Below are 16,963 nucleotides of genomic sequence, written 5' to 3'. Positions count from 1 at the left end.
TGTAACCACACATACTTGTACGCACAGGTCGCATATGCACATTGAGGTTTTTTTTTTGCAGTTATTAGTTTATCCAAAAGGTGGCAAGGTGGCGTTGATTCACAAGGTAGTCAAAGAAAAACAGCGAAAACAGAACTGATTGCTGCAGCGATGATGGAGGCCTACATAGACAAGATTATGCGAAGAGGTTAGAAAGTACCCTCATTTCAACTCTAGCATGAAAGAATACAAAGGGTTGTAATTGCTTAAAATGGCACATATGTTGAACGCCTGTGTATGTGTGTGAGTCAAATATACTTTCCAAGCAACAATTTCAAATAATCTGGCTGAGTAAATTAGTTAAAGTTAGCTAAACTGTCAACATGTGCCTCTATGTGGATGTCTAGAATATAGAGTGCAAAATATAGAGAATTGTGGGTCCACTAGTATATTTATCCATCTAGCTGGAACTGTGTATCTTCGCTGCTCTTCACTGTGACTGGCTTTGTAACGCACCACTGCTGTTTTCAGATTGCTGTGGGATTCTAGGATTTGTGTAATACAGTATGTGTGCGCACGTTTGTGATTATGCGTGTCTCATAAGCATACAGAGTCATGTTGGTATTGTCGCTAACCACAAATGCTCAAAACCTCCACATATTCCCATGTCTCTTGGTTTGTTTCTGCAGTTATTTGCAAATAGTTGGGAAAACCTTTACAAGAGAAAGACTGGGGAAAGCTGAGATGAGAAACGGGAGGCTATAAATTCAAGCCAAACAAATAAAGCTTTGTGAGAGCCGTCCAGCTTTCTCTCTCGCTCTCTCTTGGTTTCTTTCCCTCTCACAGCCACAAATACTTTCAAGTCGTTTTGAACTAAATTTACACTTAAACACCAGAATTTATGGGAGACTAGTGAAGTGGTATTGAAATAACAACACAGGGTTGATTCATAGCAGCTAAGCGCTAATCCTGACATTAACGGTTAGCTTTTGTACGATTTATTTTGCTTTTCCGCACTAACGTATATACACAGGGCTTATCTATTCAATGTGGTGAAGTGGCCGAAGCCTTCGGCCTCTGTGGAATATGTTCAGTTTATTTAACAAGCCAGAGGCAATGCTTGCTAAAAGATCACTTTCAGGTCTCCCTTTAGTGCAAACAAACCCAGCAAAGTGTCATAGATTTAATCCTTATGTTCTGTTGAGATTAACTGTTACTGTTGTTACGGTTTGGTTCCCAGAGACCCCAATGATATAGGCTATATCTAACAATTATAAAACAATGTCTAAACAGTACTGTCATTTTGAAATGAGCCTTTTATTTTTTAGTTTCAATAATATTAATAAGTTCTTCTCAGCTAAACAAATTCAGATATTATGCTCCTTTTCACAAGATGTAAAATAAGTTTCTGGTGTCCCAGAATGTGTCTGTGAAGTTTCAGCTCAAAATACCCCACAGATCATGTATTATAGCTTGTCAAATTTGCCCCTATTTGGGTGTGAGCAAAAACACGCTGTTTTTGTGTGTGTCCCTTTAAATGCAAATGAGCTGCTGCTCTCGGCCCCCTTTCCAGAAGAGGGCGGAGCTTTAACAGCTCACACTTTGGTTGCTCAACAACAACAAAGCTGGAGAATCTCACACAGACAAAATCACGATTGCAAAAACAGTATGGACGCCCACTATACATAGCGTACCTGTTTCCAAACAGAGCCATACACACCAGGCTAATGTTTATGATTGCTATGAAATGCTGTGAAAGGTCTAATATTTTTTTTTCCAAAATATCGCTCAGACAGAAAAGCTCTTTTTTTAGCAATCAAGCTTGCCAGGGTCAACTTGCATGCTATCCAAGCTAATAAGACTCTAAATAGTGTTCTGTGCTCAAACTTTTGCCATGGCCTTAGAACTAATACACAGTTCTCGCTTGCGAAAACAAAATGACGGTGCCATGGGTGGAAACCTGCAGATTAATGGTTGGTAATATTATAATAAGATCCCCTTCCTACATCATGAGGGCTAATTTTTTCACATGCTTGCAGAAAAATGCTTACCAAAACAGTTAATGGGTTGTCCTTTTTCACGTTTTCTGGGTTGTTAGATGCACTGAGGACACGATTATAGCACTTAAACATGGAAAAAGTCAGATTTTCATGATATGTCCCCTTTAAAATAAATAAATACTATAATAGTATATAAATAATACTAAGATACTTTGATTTGCATCAATTATTGTAACTGTTTCTCTAAGGGTTCTCTGTAAATGTTAAAGGCCTGGTTTCACAGACAGGGTTCACATCAAGCCAGGATTAGGCCTTAGTTCAATTAGGACATTTAAGTAGATTTTATAAATGTGCCCTAGAGAGAAAAAAAAAACATTACTGGTGTGCATCTTGAGACAAAACAATGGCACTGACATATTTTAAGATATGCCAATGCAAGTTGCTTTCGGTTAAAACAGCTTAAACATGCATTTTAGTTTCGGACTAGGCTTACACCTCGTCTTTGAAAACAAGGGGAAAGTTTTGTTTGTTAGCTACATGGCATGGGAAAACCTGAGCTGACACAGCTATGTTAACACTAAGACATTTGTGTCACTAGATCCCTGTGCATATGACAAAGTTTATATAACGCTGAAGCAGAAATGAAATGGCTTAAGGTGTTCTGGGTCTAGTGAACTAATCGCTGTTGTTTATATTCCATATATCTGCAGGGAGAATAATTAATCTGGACACACATACATTTCCTTGCCGTTTACCCCCGTGGCTACACTAAGACAGGTTAATGGGCGCGATGAGAGTTTGAGAAGCAAAATTCAGCCACACTTTCCAACAAACATTAATCTGGAGTCACAGCTGTGGGGTTACCCAGAACACACAAACACACATACACTTACAATCTACAGTTGCTGACACATAATTTAGCCAGCCAGCACTGCTGATGGGTCCCCTTGAGAACCAGAATGGGCAACACACAGAAAGACAGTTTCTGCCTTGGATTTCATTAGCTCTGTGTGTTAATGTAGGGGGGTTTATTTAAAAGACGGGCTCGTAGAAAGATATGCTTGCTGTGCCAGATGTGACCTATGCCACTGGCCTGTAAAAAGCAACTAAACTTGTAAAAGACAACTAAACTGGACACAATGAACAAGCTGCCCTCCTCACGCAATCCTTGTCCTACTATGTTGACACAGGTGCCATCGTAAAGACGTTCAGATAACATCTCCATGATGAATGGCCTAGCTAGATGTGATGATGACGCAGATTTTCGCATTACTTTAAGGCACTCGGTGGCCTTCTTGGTAAAGACCATGCAGCTATTTAAGGAGCAGGAACACACATTTTTGCAAAACTCTAAAAACATACATATACATACAATTCACTGTAGTTTTCAGCTGAAATGACCACTAGTGCTAGTAAAACCACAACAACTTTAATTCCTTTTCAGACAAATCAGGATTACAGGGAACGATTATTGATTAATAAAAACTTTTTTTCATTCAATTCCTTGCACAATACAATGTTATGACCTTGAAACACTTTTACCATAATAAATGATTTGTAAACTAATGCATTTTGAGGTTTGCATCACATAACCAGCTCCATACGTTTGGCTTTTCTGACGTAGTGATGCTCAGGTACGAGTCCTGTGAAACACGTCACGATAAAAGAGCTTTAATAAGTGGCTAAAATGGCATGGTTGTTTCAGCTAATGTGTTTTTCTCTCACATTTATTTTTGTGAATAAATTCGGTTAGGTTTAGTATAAGTGGTACATTATTTTCTAATGTGATTAGCCCCAATACAAACTATAACCAACGTTATTCATAGTCAGTAGAATTTATCAAAATATAGTGTTATAAAATATTAAGCAGACAGTCTACTAATACTCTAATCATTGCTAGTTGACAAGTAGTTGCAAAGTTACTTATAGTAAGTAGAATGTCTAAAGTGTACCATTGAATTAAAGGATTAGTTCACTTTCAAATTAAAATGTCCTGATAATTTACTCACCCCCATGTCATCCAAGATATTCATGTCTTTCTTTCAAGATGAGCATTTATGGTTAAAACTTATATAATTTAAAAAATTTTTTTAGAAAATGAGCGATGGTTTCTCTAGATAAGACCCTTATTCCTTGTCTGGGATCGTGTAGAACGTTTTGAAGCTGCACTGAAACTGTAATTTTGACCTTCAACCATTTGGGGTCCATTGAAGTCCACTATATGGAGAAAAATCCCGTAATGTTTTCATCAAAACCATTCATGACTGAAGAAAGAAAGACATAGACATCTTGGATGACATGGGGGTGAGTAAATTATCAGAAAATTTTAATTTGAAAGTGAACAAATCCTTTAATGTGTTACCACAGCCGCCATTTTGAACGTTACGATTTCTCCCATTCCTCTTTCTATAAGTAGTCCATCTCACACGGAAGCCCATTTTCACAAGGTAATTGCGACTTTATCTCTCAAAATTGTGAATTTAATCCTAGCAATTGTGATTTTATATCTCATAATGTCATTTTATATCTCGCAATTTGAGTCAATTTACTATTGCACAATTACCTTTTTTGTACTCTGATTTGGAATGAGACTACCATAGTCCCATACTACTACTCTGAGCGAATGTAACTTACTTATCCATGCTTCTATCCCACACCCACGCCTTCCACTCCACCGGCCTCTCTTCACACTTGCTGTGGCTCTGAAAATTGCAGAGCTGTTAACTAAAAACGTATGTCCCCTTCCACCCTAAGAAAGGCCTTTTTGGGGATGCCACGGCAAGGCAGGGTGACATGATAACTACAGACTCCTCTTTTTTTACGGAAGTTTCTAAAAATCATCTAAAAGCCCCTTGTTAAGGATGGTTTTGAGGGAACTCTGAGAGAAAGAACATGGTGCCTGTGAAACCATAGCGGTCTGAAAGCCCCCGAGGACAGCTCTTCGTTAGATATCCATGCTGTCCAGTGTGGGTTAGTGCTTGGGTCAGGCTTGATTGCATTCATAGATAGCTGCGGCGGAGAGATTCTCATCTCTTATCTTTCCTGTGTGTGTGTGTGTAGCTCCCAGCTTTTCTCGCCCTCTCTTCACATCATCTTCTCTCTCTCGCTTTCTTTGTCACCTTCACACTTTTTTCCTGAATAGATTCTTCTCTCCTTGTGTGTTCTCTGTTTATTCTCTCCTTCTTTTATCGTCTATCCATCCATCCATCCATCCATCCATCCATCCATCCATCCATCCATCCATCCATCCATCCATCCATCCATCCATCCATCCATCCATCCATCCATCCATCCATCCATCCATCCATCCATCGCTACACTAATGCTTGCCAGAAATATAGTTTATTTAGTCAATACTGCTGTCTTTTATCATATTGCTGTTGCTGACATTAACTGACATTACAAAAGCAATAAGCCACTTAAAATACATGTTAAAGTGCTTTAACAATGGTTAAGTGGTGTCCTTAAGGACAGGGTGGAGTTAAATCCCTGTAAAGCACATTCTTTCATGGCTATTTGCTTTAAAAACATGTAGAAGTAGCTGAAGTTGAAGATACCTGTTCTAAAATCATTTTAGCCATCTGAGAGCACACAAAATACATTGTGTACCTTTAATTAGATATTCTGCTGTACTGCTGCTTCAAGCAATGCAACCCACACACTGTGGATGTGCGTGAAACCTGCTCTAATCCACAGCTTACCTCTCTAAATGTAGCGGCAGCAGCTTGAAATGAGTATAATCTTATTTTAAATGGTTACATTCTTATAATCATCTCTCATTTCAATACCTGCACACCTGTTTCAACACCTGTGCATAATCACTGAGTTTACTTGTATGTCATACACACAGAGATCAGATGTTGTTGACAAGGCTTTCAAATCAATTTCCCTTTGTTTATTCACTGTCCGTCACTTTTTTCACATTCTTTCCTTTACTTTCTCGCTGTTCTTCTCTGTCTTTAATTGATAAAGTTGCTATACGCTTTGCAGAGTTTGCGTAGTCACAACAAATTCCCATGCCCTGGACTGCAAACATAACAGTATTTGTTGTTCACACAGAATCTCGTGGCCCACCCATGCTGATAAAGAGGGTTTTCTTGAGGAACACACCCAGCACTGGCCGAGAGCGTCTGGTAGAACCCTTGACTGCACAGAGTCGATATGTTTCAGACGTCTTTGGTCTCTCCAGAGGAACCTTATTTCCAATCAGACACATCAAGAAGATGAGTTTAAGAAAACCAGCACAGAGATAATGGAATACTGTGGGAGACTTATTGATGTTATTGATGAGCCAAAGTGTGGGGGTGCTATGGGGGATGGCAAGCCAGAAGAAAATGTATTGCTTCGAGGTTGCTCTTTTATAGCTCAGAAGAATCCGTTTTGTGAAGTATCAACTTTGTCTCAAATGTTTCACCTGAAATTCATTTTGAATGGAATTTAAAAAAAAAAAATATATATAAATAAAATAGATCAAAACCTAATAAATATATATATGGGGTTAAGAGAAGAGGAAGAGTTGTTGTAATAGAGTGTTATTGCCATGCCGTCATTTTACGCCAGACTACTTTACAAACGAGGGTCAATTCAATGCTGGATTTGCACAAAAGATTAACATGACGGCACATCCTACTCGATGAGTTGAATCAACTCCACAACAACTACATAAATTTATATACTAACCATTCAGAAATGTTCAAATGCAATCTAAAAGTTGTAACTTCTTCTCTGATGGAGTCTCTTCATCAGTGTCTCCGGTTTGAACAATGTAAGGATGAACACCGTTACTGACAATCCTCATTTTGGCTGCGTGAGATTCTCCAGCTTTGTTGTTGTTGAGCAACCGAAGCATGAGCTGTTAAAGCTCCGCCCTCTTCTGGAAAGTGGTCCGGGAGCTGCAGCTTATTTGCATTTAAAGGGACACACACAAAAACAGAGTGTTTTTGCTCACGCAAATAGGGCAAATTTGACAAGCTATAATAAATGATCTGTGGGGTATTTTGAGCTGAAACTTCAGACACATTCTGGGGACACCAGAGACTTATTTTAAATCTTGTGAAAAGTGCCATAATATGTCCCCTTTAAACATTTTTAATGTTACAAAATATTTCAATTTTAAATAAATTCTGTCCTTTTGAATGTTCTATTTATCACAAATTTCGTATTTCACACATATTTCAAGTGGCTTATTGCTTTTGTAAAATGTTAGCAACAGCAATATGATAAAAGACTGCAGTATTGACTAAATTATATTTCTGGCAAGCATTAGTGTAGCGATGGATGGATGGATGTGAAAGACTGGAGTAATGATGCTAAAAATTCAGCTTTGATCACAGGAATAAAATATATAACAATAGAAAACAGTTCATTTAAATTGTAATAATATATTACAAAATTAATGTTTTTACTGTATTTTTTGATCAAATAAAAGCAGCCTGGGCAAGCAGAAATATAGGAAAAAACAAAGCAGATTTTTCTATCTTGAAAAATTTTATGTCACAGTTTGACATTATTGACACTTCTACAAAATTCTCCATTTGCTCTCCTTATAATCTCATTGCTTGGAATAGCAATTGCGATAGATCTTTTCTATGGGAATGACTCCACACAAACGGACAATAAAGATGAAAATAACCCCCTGAGGAACATCCATCTCATCCTGAGGTCACGATCGGGGTAACACAGGGTCAATATTCGGCCATGATGTGTATCGCACCTGCTGTTACGCATACACACATTCTCTTTTGCTTCTCTGAGTCTCTAGCCCTACCTCAAACACAGGAAACAGATCTGAACAACAGGAAATTTCTGCCTATTGCCATGACATCTCCAGATAAGACCATCGGTCTCTTATTGTGTATCTGTGTGTCTCTGTGGGCCAGACAATATCAGAGAGACCCTGAAGGTCTGCGTTAACTGATCTCTTCTCCTCAGGCAACTCTCCCACTGGGACTGACAATGAGAAAACAGAAAGTGGTCTCCCTTGCTTACATCTGTCCTCATAAGGTTGTTGTATTCAGCTACTGTAAATTCCTTCCTTGTACGCATCTTTCTTAAATATGTATTAATCAAACAGTTATTCATGTTGAACTAATATAGCAAATCTGATCAGATGATCCACTGTGGGGCTGTTGAAGCTGACAGTCACATTCTCATCCCTTTCTTATTTTCCTTCTACTCACCCGTTTTGAAGATCTCGTAGCGGATGGAGAAGCCAGCGCCATGAGTCTCGTAGTCAGACACAAACTTGATGAAGAGCTGGTTCCCAGAGGAGACCACTGGAGATGGGGCAATCTTCCCGCAATACTTCCCGACAAGCTGCCCGCTTTCATCCACTCCATCTCTCACTTCCACATAGTCATATCTGCACAGAGAGAAAAACACAAAGATTTGTTAATCTAAGCTGTTAACAATATACACTTTTTGTATATATTTTAGGAAGTCGGTTCATTCAGACATTTACATTTATAAAGATATTTACTTTCAAAAATTTGAAAAACACTGTTAAAAACAATGACTAGGTAGAGAGAGAAAGAGTGTGTGTGAGAGACAAGTGTGTATGTGTGTGTGAGAGAGAGAGAGTGTATGTGTGTGAGAGTGTGTCTGTGTGTGTTAGAAAGCTAAAAAGTGGCATATAAATTGCTGCATATGAATAACAGAAGACAGTCATACTCTTAGTTGACTTTGCATGTCGGTTTCACAATATACATGAGTGGGACAACAGTTATAGTATGAGAAGACACAGGTGTCGCCTAGACACACACGCACACACACGCTCCAGTTGTCCTCAAAATAGAATTTCAACCCTAAAGCTATTGGTTTGTGCCGCCACATAATTGAGTCGGCGACAGTTTGGAAGACTGTTGCACAAATGGCAGCACGTGCACACACACAAACCCACGTGCACACACATACGCACGCTAATATTGTGTCTGTAATACAAGACGAGCGAGAGTGGGTGGGTGGTCCTGCCTCAAGTAGCGAGTGAGCGAGAAGGGATGAAAAACTAAAGCTGATGTGAATTCTCTCTTGTTTTAAGTCTGTTTGTACTCTGCATACTGATATAATCATGGCGAATTTCAATTGGGGGAAGGCTCAGCATGGAATATGATTGACAGCAGGGTCTTGTTTCCATGGCGTTTAATCACCCCTGACACCCGTAACCGCGGGAACGGCGGGAGGAAAGGAGAGCAAAGCATCATGGGGAGTAGAACGGTCTATTTCTTTTCCAAGAATTTCCTTTTTCGTTTCTCAAAGCATATTAGGGATGCAGAACCAAAATCTTGCCTGTGCATAATATCATTTCATTATGTGAAGAGGAGTATTAAAATACTGATACATACATATATATTATTCATGTGCATAATAGCCTAGATATGCAACAGAAGATCTCCCTGCTAAAGAAAATGGTCTAATCCACCTGCCACACATTACGGGAGGAAATGTGTGAAAATTTAACGAAGGTATCGCAGACAGCAGAATGTGTGTCTGTGTGTTAGTGTGTCCAGGGGGGTTACGGGAGGCGTAAAAATTGGGGCGCGTGTCATACTGTGCATTCAGTGATATAAAGGTTGGTTTGTTTCACACCGTTGGGGGTGGCATGATACCGTATGTGTGCGAATGGAAGGGACGGAATATGAGAAGCGTGCCGCTCTCTGAAATTGGGTCCCCTGAGGGGGCAGTAATGTAGAGATGACTTCACCCGTGTCTCTCCGCTTGGCTGGCCTGATGGAAGAGGCCTAGAACTCCATCAGTCACAGCAGAGGAGAGTGCCACGGCTCTAATGCTACATATACAATGAAAACGCATTTAAACTGGCAGGTAAAGAAAGTCCACCTTCTCTGCAAAAATGCCACACAACGTACATTGCATTCATGCAAATAAGAGAATGACATAACTTGTACAAAAATACTACTTAACGAGTTTGTTTGCCCATATAATCTTTAGGGTATTAGTTTAGCTAATTTGGCTTGCTGTCCACTGAGGAGGGGCTCGATGACGCATCTTCAACTCGAGCTCTGATACACCCCCCAGTGAATAAATATAGGATGTGATTACATAGGGCAAGGTACCTGAAATGAAGCAGGAGTTTGGGGAGGTGGAGGGATGCTGAAACAGCTGAGACTGAAGAGAGGTAAGCAGCTGCTTATATACTCTGGCTGTTGATTGGAAGATTAGATGGGCTTGCTCCTCCCTAAATTACGTTTAGGAACTTCACTTATAAACAAATGGGACAATACAGAGACCCCTATGAACCCTCATGAGTGTTTGTGTAGGTCATTAAGTAAAATAAATAAATAAATAAATAAATAAATAAATAAACCTTTTTAAAGGGAAACTAAAAATAAAAATTAAGTCATTAATTAATCACCCTCATGTTGTTCCAAACCCATAAGACTTTTGTTCATCTTTGAAACAAAAATGAACATCTTTCTGTCTCTCCATTGTCTATGCAACTACTGCTTTGACGCTTCAGAAAGTTCATAAAGAGATCATAAAACTAATCCATCTGAATTGAGTGGTTTAGTCTAAATGTTCTGAAAAGACACGATCGCTTTGTGTTATGTCTCGTGTTACGCAGCACATTTGAGCTTCTGCAAGAACTAGTGAGGTTCATTCAGCAAGGGTTTTGCTCTCGCGTGTCAAGCAAGTTCAGTTGAGCTTCTGTTTATGTTCACTGATCAATGTTTATATGTGAATAAAAGTCTAAATTAAATCTGTTCATCATATAATGTGATCGAACCTCTTCAGAACATTTGGATTAAACCCCTCGATTCATATGGATTATTTTTACGATCTCTTTATAAACTTTTTGAAGCGTCAATGATCAATCTTCAAAGGCAAATGGAGGGACAGAAATCTCTCAGATTTCATCAAAAAGATCTTCATTTGTGTTCTGAAGATGAACGAAGGTCTTACGGGTTTGAAACGACATGAGTGTAAGTAATTAATGACAGAATTTACATTTTTGGGTGAAGCAAAAGAACTTGATGTGTGAATTTTCTTTGATTTTTAAAGTATTTTCCCTTTTTTATTGTGCAAACAGACTGCTCTTTTCAGACAGCTTTACCCAAGCCTTTGCTCCTCACATGACGTTTGCAGAGCTATGACCTCACTCTGTTTGGCTTGGGTCTACTGTTTTGTGCTTGCTGCCATTTTTTAGCACGCTGTTCTGTTTTTCAATCCCTGCCCTCTTCCTCTTAAGGCCAGCTGTGGAAACAGCACTCCTGCACCCACACAAACAAGCTCTGTTCTCCTCTTCTCCTTTATCAGTCTGAGCAGAAGAACTCAGTCTACCTTTAGCCTCATCATGGTACATTTACACAGGAATTCAGCCAATGCACTTATGCTTTTACTCACTGCCTTTACGGCACAGTGGCCATAAAAAGCAGTCATTAACTTTCCCAAAGACTTCTTTTGTTTTCTCTCATCATTCTGGCTTGCCATTCTGGTGAGCCTGACTTATAAGTTAGGTCAAATGTTTCAGAGCTCTGAGTAAATGATAAGAGAAGATGAAGAGAAGGAAAGCTTAGAATGATGGTTATGTTGATCATCAACATCATTATTTTAGTGCGGATGTAGATCCCTGTATTCAAGTATAAACATGCTCCTGGAGCAATATTTGTCCTCAAACAAACATAGACCTACCCGGTCACTAAAACCAGAAGGGAATCATTGTTTGGTAAGAAACTTGTCCAAGGCTCTAGCCCTAACTCTAACCCAAGAATCTGATTGGTGGATTGGACTACTTTCCTTGTTGGTGCCAAAATTCCAAACCGATCTGAGAATTAGGTTTAATGAGCTTGATTTTTAGGCCCTGTCTTAAATGGTGCATTTCATTGTACCATTGAATCTTGTGAATTTGAGATGACCTTGAGAATGTAAGGTGTTGCATTTGTCACAGGTTTCATTTCACTCTCTTAACAGCCACCACAAGACATTGCAGTCTTTTGCAGAGACAACACAAATCTGCACTGCCCAACAGTCTACATGGAATTATGTTATAAAAGTGTGGATATAAAAGACTACTGAAAGGGCTTAAGCAAATGGCCTTTGTTTGGGATAGGCTGGGTTAGGACTAGGATTTGGGGCTTCAACATTTTTATCAACCAAACTATTGTGCCGAATTTTGCCCCCTACCAAATTATTACCCCCCTTGTTGAAGTCGCTACCTGATTGCCTAATCTTAACCCCACCCCAATCCTAACCCCGCCCTCACACCTACTCCTAAACCTACCAATATCTGGCAGGGGGTCAAAATTCGGCACAACACAAACACTTCCTGTTTGATTTTAGAGGTAGCTTATTGCTAGGGAAGGTTTGGCTTATATTTGTCTTAGGGATGTTGTTCCAGCTCCAACAAGTATATTGATTCAGGAGCATGTCTTACTTGACTAATTTGTATTGCGACTGCAAGCACATGCAAGAATGCACACCAAGTTGCTGTAAAATCCAAATTCACTCATTGAAAAGTGCATCAGAGATTGGTCTGAATACAGTTTGGGAAGAGTTTTAGTGCAGTAATGTGTGAAGATCTTTGACAGTATGTCCTAGCTCAAGATAGAGAGCATCAGTCTTGTTCAGATCTTTCTGTTCTGCTCTCTACTTCCTCTTTCAACCGGTACTTTCTCCCTGCTCTTATGGCTAGCTGAATGATACCTCTACCTTGATGTATCATTCAGCTATGCATGCACACACAGATTTTCTTTCTACTTTAAATCCCAACCAGGTAAACTCAAGCGTGACCAGACCTTTGAAAAATTGATGCAGGCGTTATCCAGCAAAAGATTTTGGGGTTTAAGAAGTCGTTTCTTCCTCAGTGGTGCTGTGTGAATCAAAGGTGTGTTATCGGATTTCAGCAGTCTGTCACAGAATCACAGTCACTGTTGCACAACCGTAGTCACAGCAGAGGTAACATTATACTGTACTACAAGCTCTCCTCAACACATCCTTTTTGCTACGGCTTTGAAAAACTGCAGGCTTCTCCTGCTTGCCTGCATGTAAAGTCTTTGCACCTTCAGAAATCTTGTTTATGGCATTTTTTAGTCAGGCGCGGCACTTGTTCCCTAACACAGATGGACCTTGTAAAGCTGGAGTGGGAGGTATTAGAATAAGATGCAGATGGAACTGCAGTAGTCGCCTCAAGGCCAGTGCTGCTTATGAAAAAAAAAAGAAGAAATGTCTATAAGCATTCTAACCACATTCTCATTTCTGTTTTTAAAGACTACTCGGCACAGGCTGCGCACAGTTTCATCCCATTCCGCAAGCTCAGTGGATCCGGAGTGCCAACTTGGCCCTGCTAATCATATGCAGGGCATTATGGGATTGACTGCAGAGGCCATTTTACATTCAGAGAAAGACTTTTTCCAAGAGTGGTCTGTGTAGAACAGTATTTGCTAATCTATTTCTTCTGGAACGTGCAGGGGTCTGAGGCTACAAGATGGAGTTTGCCGTTAACAGAGCAAGAAAAAACAGCAGGGACCGATTTTAAAATGAAGTTTTGCCCCTGAAGCTAAGAAGAGAGGTGTAAAGCATTCTCATCAAGTACAGAGTCCCAATTTCTCAGACCAGACACCTCTCCACCTGCCCCAGGTCTTAAACCACCCCCTCGCTCCACCCGGTCTCCGCCTGCTTCATTTTTACGACCCCAGAATAGACAGCAGACAGATTATTTTTAATGCATTTCCCCTCGCTATATCTTGCTGCTCTACCTTTGCCCTTTTTGATTGTTCAAAATCTTTGGGCATATACCACTGGACTGTTGTTAGGATTGTGATACAGTCTCTAAAGCCTCTTCATACACACACACACATTCAACCATAATAGTGGTGAAAATAGCCTGCCAATCCAAAGGGGAAATTAAAACAAAAAGGATGAACCTATATCTCATAGACATTCACTTCACTGCCTTGCAATACTAGCAGACAATCCTGTCTACAGGGATAGTAATGGCTAGGCAATCCAGAGCAGTCAGATGGGAAAAGTAGCAAGCCTAAATTTTGCACGCCTAGGGTTAAGACGATCAACCACAAGCTAACAATTTTTCATTGACTCACAGATTTGGGGCTGTTACCTTCACCCCCCATAAGCATTCACAGAAACAAAATATGACCAGCATGATCTACAATACAGCGGAACATTTTATCCATCACCTTAGGGAAAGATTAGGTTCAACGTGCCCTTTTCAAAACAATCACTCTTTTCTCACATTTTCTTTTGGCTTGGAGAAGGCTAAGGGGATGTACAAGTCATCTTTGTCCTAAAGAAAGTGTAAACACGTAGAGCTGTAAACTGTTGAGGGACTCTGACCGAAACATCATGTGCAAAAAAACAAAACAAAACACCAACATACTGTCACTTAGACACCCATGCCGAACAAGGTTAACATTTTCACGAAGCAAGCTGGACTTTTCTTTTTGTTTTAACAGCTCAAGCCTTTAGGGGACAAGGTAGCAGCTCGCTCACCAAAACTGTCTACCATTCTCCATAGTATGTGACAAGTGTTAACCAAGCCTACTGTAATAGGCTCCTGCAGCTGCAAGCTGTATTTGGAACGATAATAACCTCTCCACTGTCACTCAAAATGTTGGTAAAACAGGCAAAAAAAGAAGTTGGGGTTGGGACCAGAGTCCGTTACAACAGTACAGAGAATGAAAACACTCCCTGATGGAGTTATTAGCTTACATGCGACTGCTGAAGAGTGTAGAGGGAGGGGCCATGACTTGAGGCTATGGCTATGAAGTTAGACCTGTGTTTTCATGATAGCTTTTTTTTTTACTATACCTTTTGAAATTACTGGTTGAGACTGGTTGGTTCTATAAGGTAAAGGGACATTTTTTTGTCTCAAGAGGATCGAATATTGTTTATTCAAAGGAAAATTACACTCTAAAAAATGCTGGGTTAAAAACAACCCAAGTTGGGTTGAAAATGGACAAACCCAGCAATTGGGTTGTTTAAACCCAGCGGTAGGGTTAAATGTTTGGCCAACCTGCTGGGTAGTTTTATTTAACTCAACTATTGTTTAAAAATTACTGTATTGCTTAATTAAAATTAACCCAAAGTATGTTGGAAATGAACATGTATTAATGTTCAATGAATAATTATTAAACAATAAACATTTATTAAATTGCTTATTAATAAATGTATATTAATAAACTATTTAATTTATATTAATAAAATATTAAAACTTATTAATAAACATTCACCTTTTGTCTATTATTGTTGTCTCTAATTGCATCTGGTTTTTAATTTCCCAACTATTTTGGGTTCGTTTTAAGCTAGCCATATAGCAATTTTTAAATAATAATTGGTTTAAATAAAACTACCCAGGAGGTTGGGCAAACATTTAACCCAACCGCTGGGTTAAAACAACCCAATCGCTGGGTTTGTCCATTTTCAACCCAACTTGGGTTGTTTTTAACCCAGCATTTTTTAGAGTGCAGAAATTAAGTTTGGGTGTGAAAGTACCTTTACACACTGCATGTGTGTTGTGGACCTCAAATAGACTTTCTTGCCAACATCAGAAAATAATTTAAAAATGGGTGCAAATCATGTTTCATGTTCCCCAATGAGTGATTTGTCTATCCAAACGACCACCCAGTGGTTTAACCATCCTTCCTAAACACAAATGATTAGAGCAGTACCATTTAGAAATGGGTGGCACAGAGCGAATGTGGTGCAGGGCTGGCGAAGGGTGTGGACATGTCAAGTGGTTCAATACTGCTCAATTCCGTGAGAGTAAATTACATCAACCCAGCCCCAGTAGCCACAATCGCAGAGAGGTCTAGAGCATCATGCTTAATCTTTGAGACATATTTTTAGATGCTAATTTATTTTGAATGGGCGCGGTGCAGGAGACCACGCCACACGCTTTCATAAATGGCAATTATGATTAACATTGATGGATTTAGCGTGTCCACTTTCATTAGCACTGCTAATTAGGCTGTTCAGAGAGACACGGATTCCCAACAATCACATTAATGAATTCCAGTATTTTGAGGGAATTATTGCGTACTGCACTACTAACAGTTTATAGTCTTTAATAGGCAAATAACCCAGTGAAAGAGGTAGCAGTAAAAGCTGAGAAAGAATGCAAAAGAGAAAATGTGCAATCACATGTGAAACACTGATAGTAAGCTATCCATTTTTTGGTTTTCACCTCTGAGATAACTCCTTGTCCTTCCTCTTAACCACATCCAAACTTGTTGGATGTTAATTTTTGTCAGGGAAAAGCAGAGAGGGCCACAAGACAAAGAGGGCACTGTGCTACCACTACAATATTAATTCCCCTCTACAATGGTGCATGTCAGCAAACGATCCTGTTTCTCCTCAATCCATCATCTGTCATTATCCATTAAAGCAATTTTGCTGTAAAACAGAAAGCATTATAGTTTGGAATTCGAAGAAACACAGAATATATTAGACCACAAAATGCCCTTATTTAGAATCTAACATCCTGTTCTAGTTGGAGGAAGGAGCAAGAGCAATTAATTAGAGTTCTGCCCAGGGGGCAAAATGGCTAATATGCATTTACTGATTAAGTGAAACGCGTACACTAAGCGAGCTATGGCATAGAGCTCGGTTAGGCCATTTTAGAGTGCCACACTTCTTCGCTAATGTACAATTCCCAAATGATCTAATATAAACACAGCTGAAGGAACTTGAGGAAGTTCTGTCATCAGCCAGCAGGGCAGGATGGATATCTGTGTATCATCCACTGACAGGATATGATGAGGAACTGCACTAAATTGGCTTAACTTTACCTCAGAGATTTAGTCTCAGTGTAGCAATGACATGAAGGAAGCTGCTGCAAACTTGCTGCAATTTAGGAAAAAAAAAAATGTTATGAACAGGGCAAGAGTTGAACCCTGTGGACTTTCACAAAAATGTGCAAAATGTATAAACATACAGCAAGAAAACCACCGAGACAATAGTTATGTTGTGTGTTAGTTCGCCACTTGAGTTCTCAAGTTGATGTGAAGCTAAAC

General features: G+C 39.5%; 1 protein-coding gene across 7 annotated transcripts in view; it reads right to left on the bottom strand.

Annotated features, from left to right (window-relative positions):
• Positions 1-16,963, bottom strand: part of nrp1a (neuropilin 1a) — a 73,620-nt gene that overhangs the window by 42,354 nt on the left and 14,303 nt on the right. For all 7 annotated transcript variants that reach the window (XR_010893725.1, XR_010893724.1, XM_067377120.1 and 4 more), the window contains one exon: positions 8,159-8,340. Coding sequence is in view for 5 of the 7 variants with exons in the window: in XM_067377120.1 (XP_067233221.1) it covers positions 8,159-8,340 (182 nt within the window). In the remaining 2 variants the exon portion in view is untranslated. The remainder of the gene's footprint in view (positions 1-8,158; positions 8,341-16,963) is intronic.

The sequence above is a fragment of the Chanodichthys erythropterus genome, chromosome 23 (genome assembly GCF_024489055.1).
Source record: "Chanodichthys erythropterus isolate Z2021 chromosome 23, ASM2448905v1, whole genome shotgun sequence".
NCBI classification, from domain to species: Eukaryota; Metazoa; Chordata; class Actinopteri; order Cypriniformes; family Xenocyprididae; genus Chanodichthys; species Chanodichthys erythropterus.
This window is presented reverse-complemented; position numbering and strand designations above follow the sequence as displayed.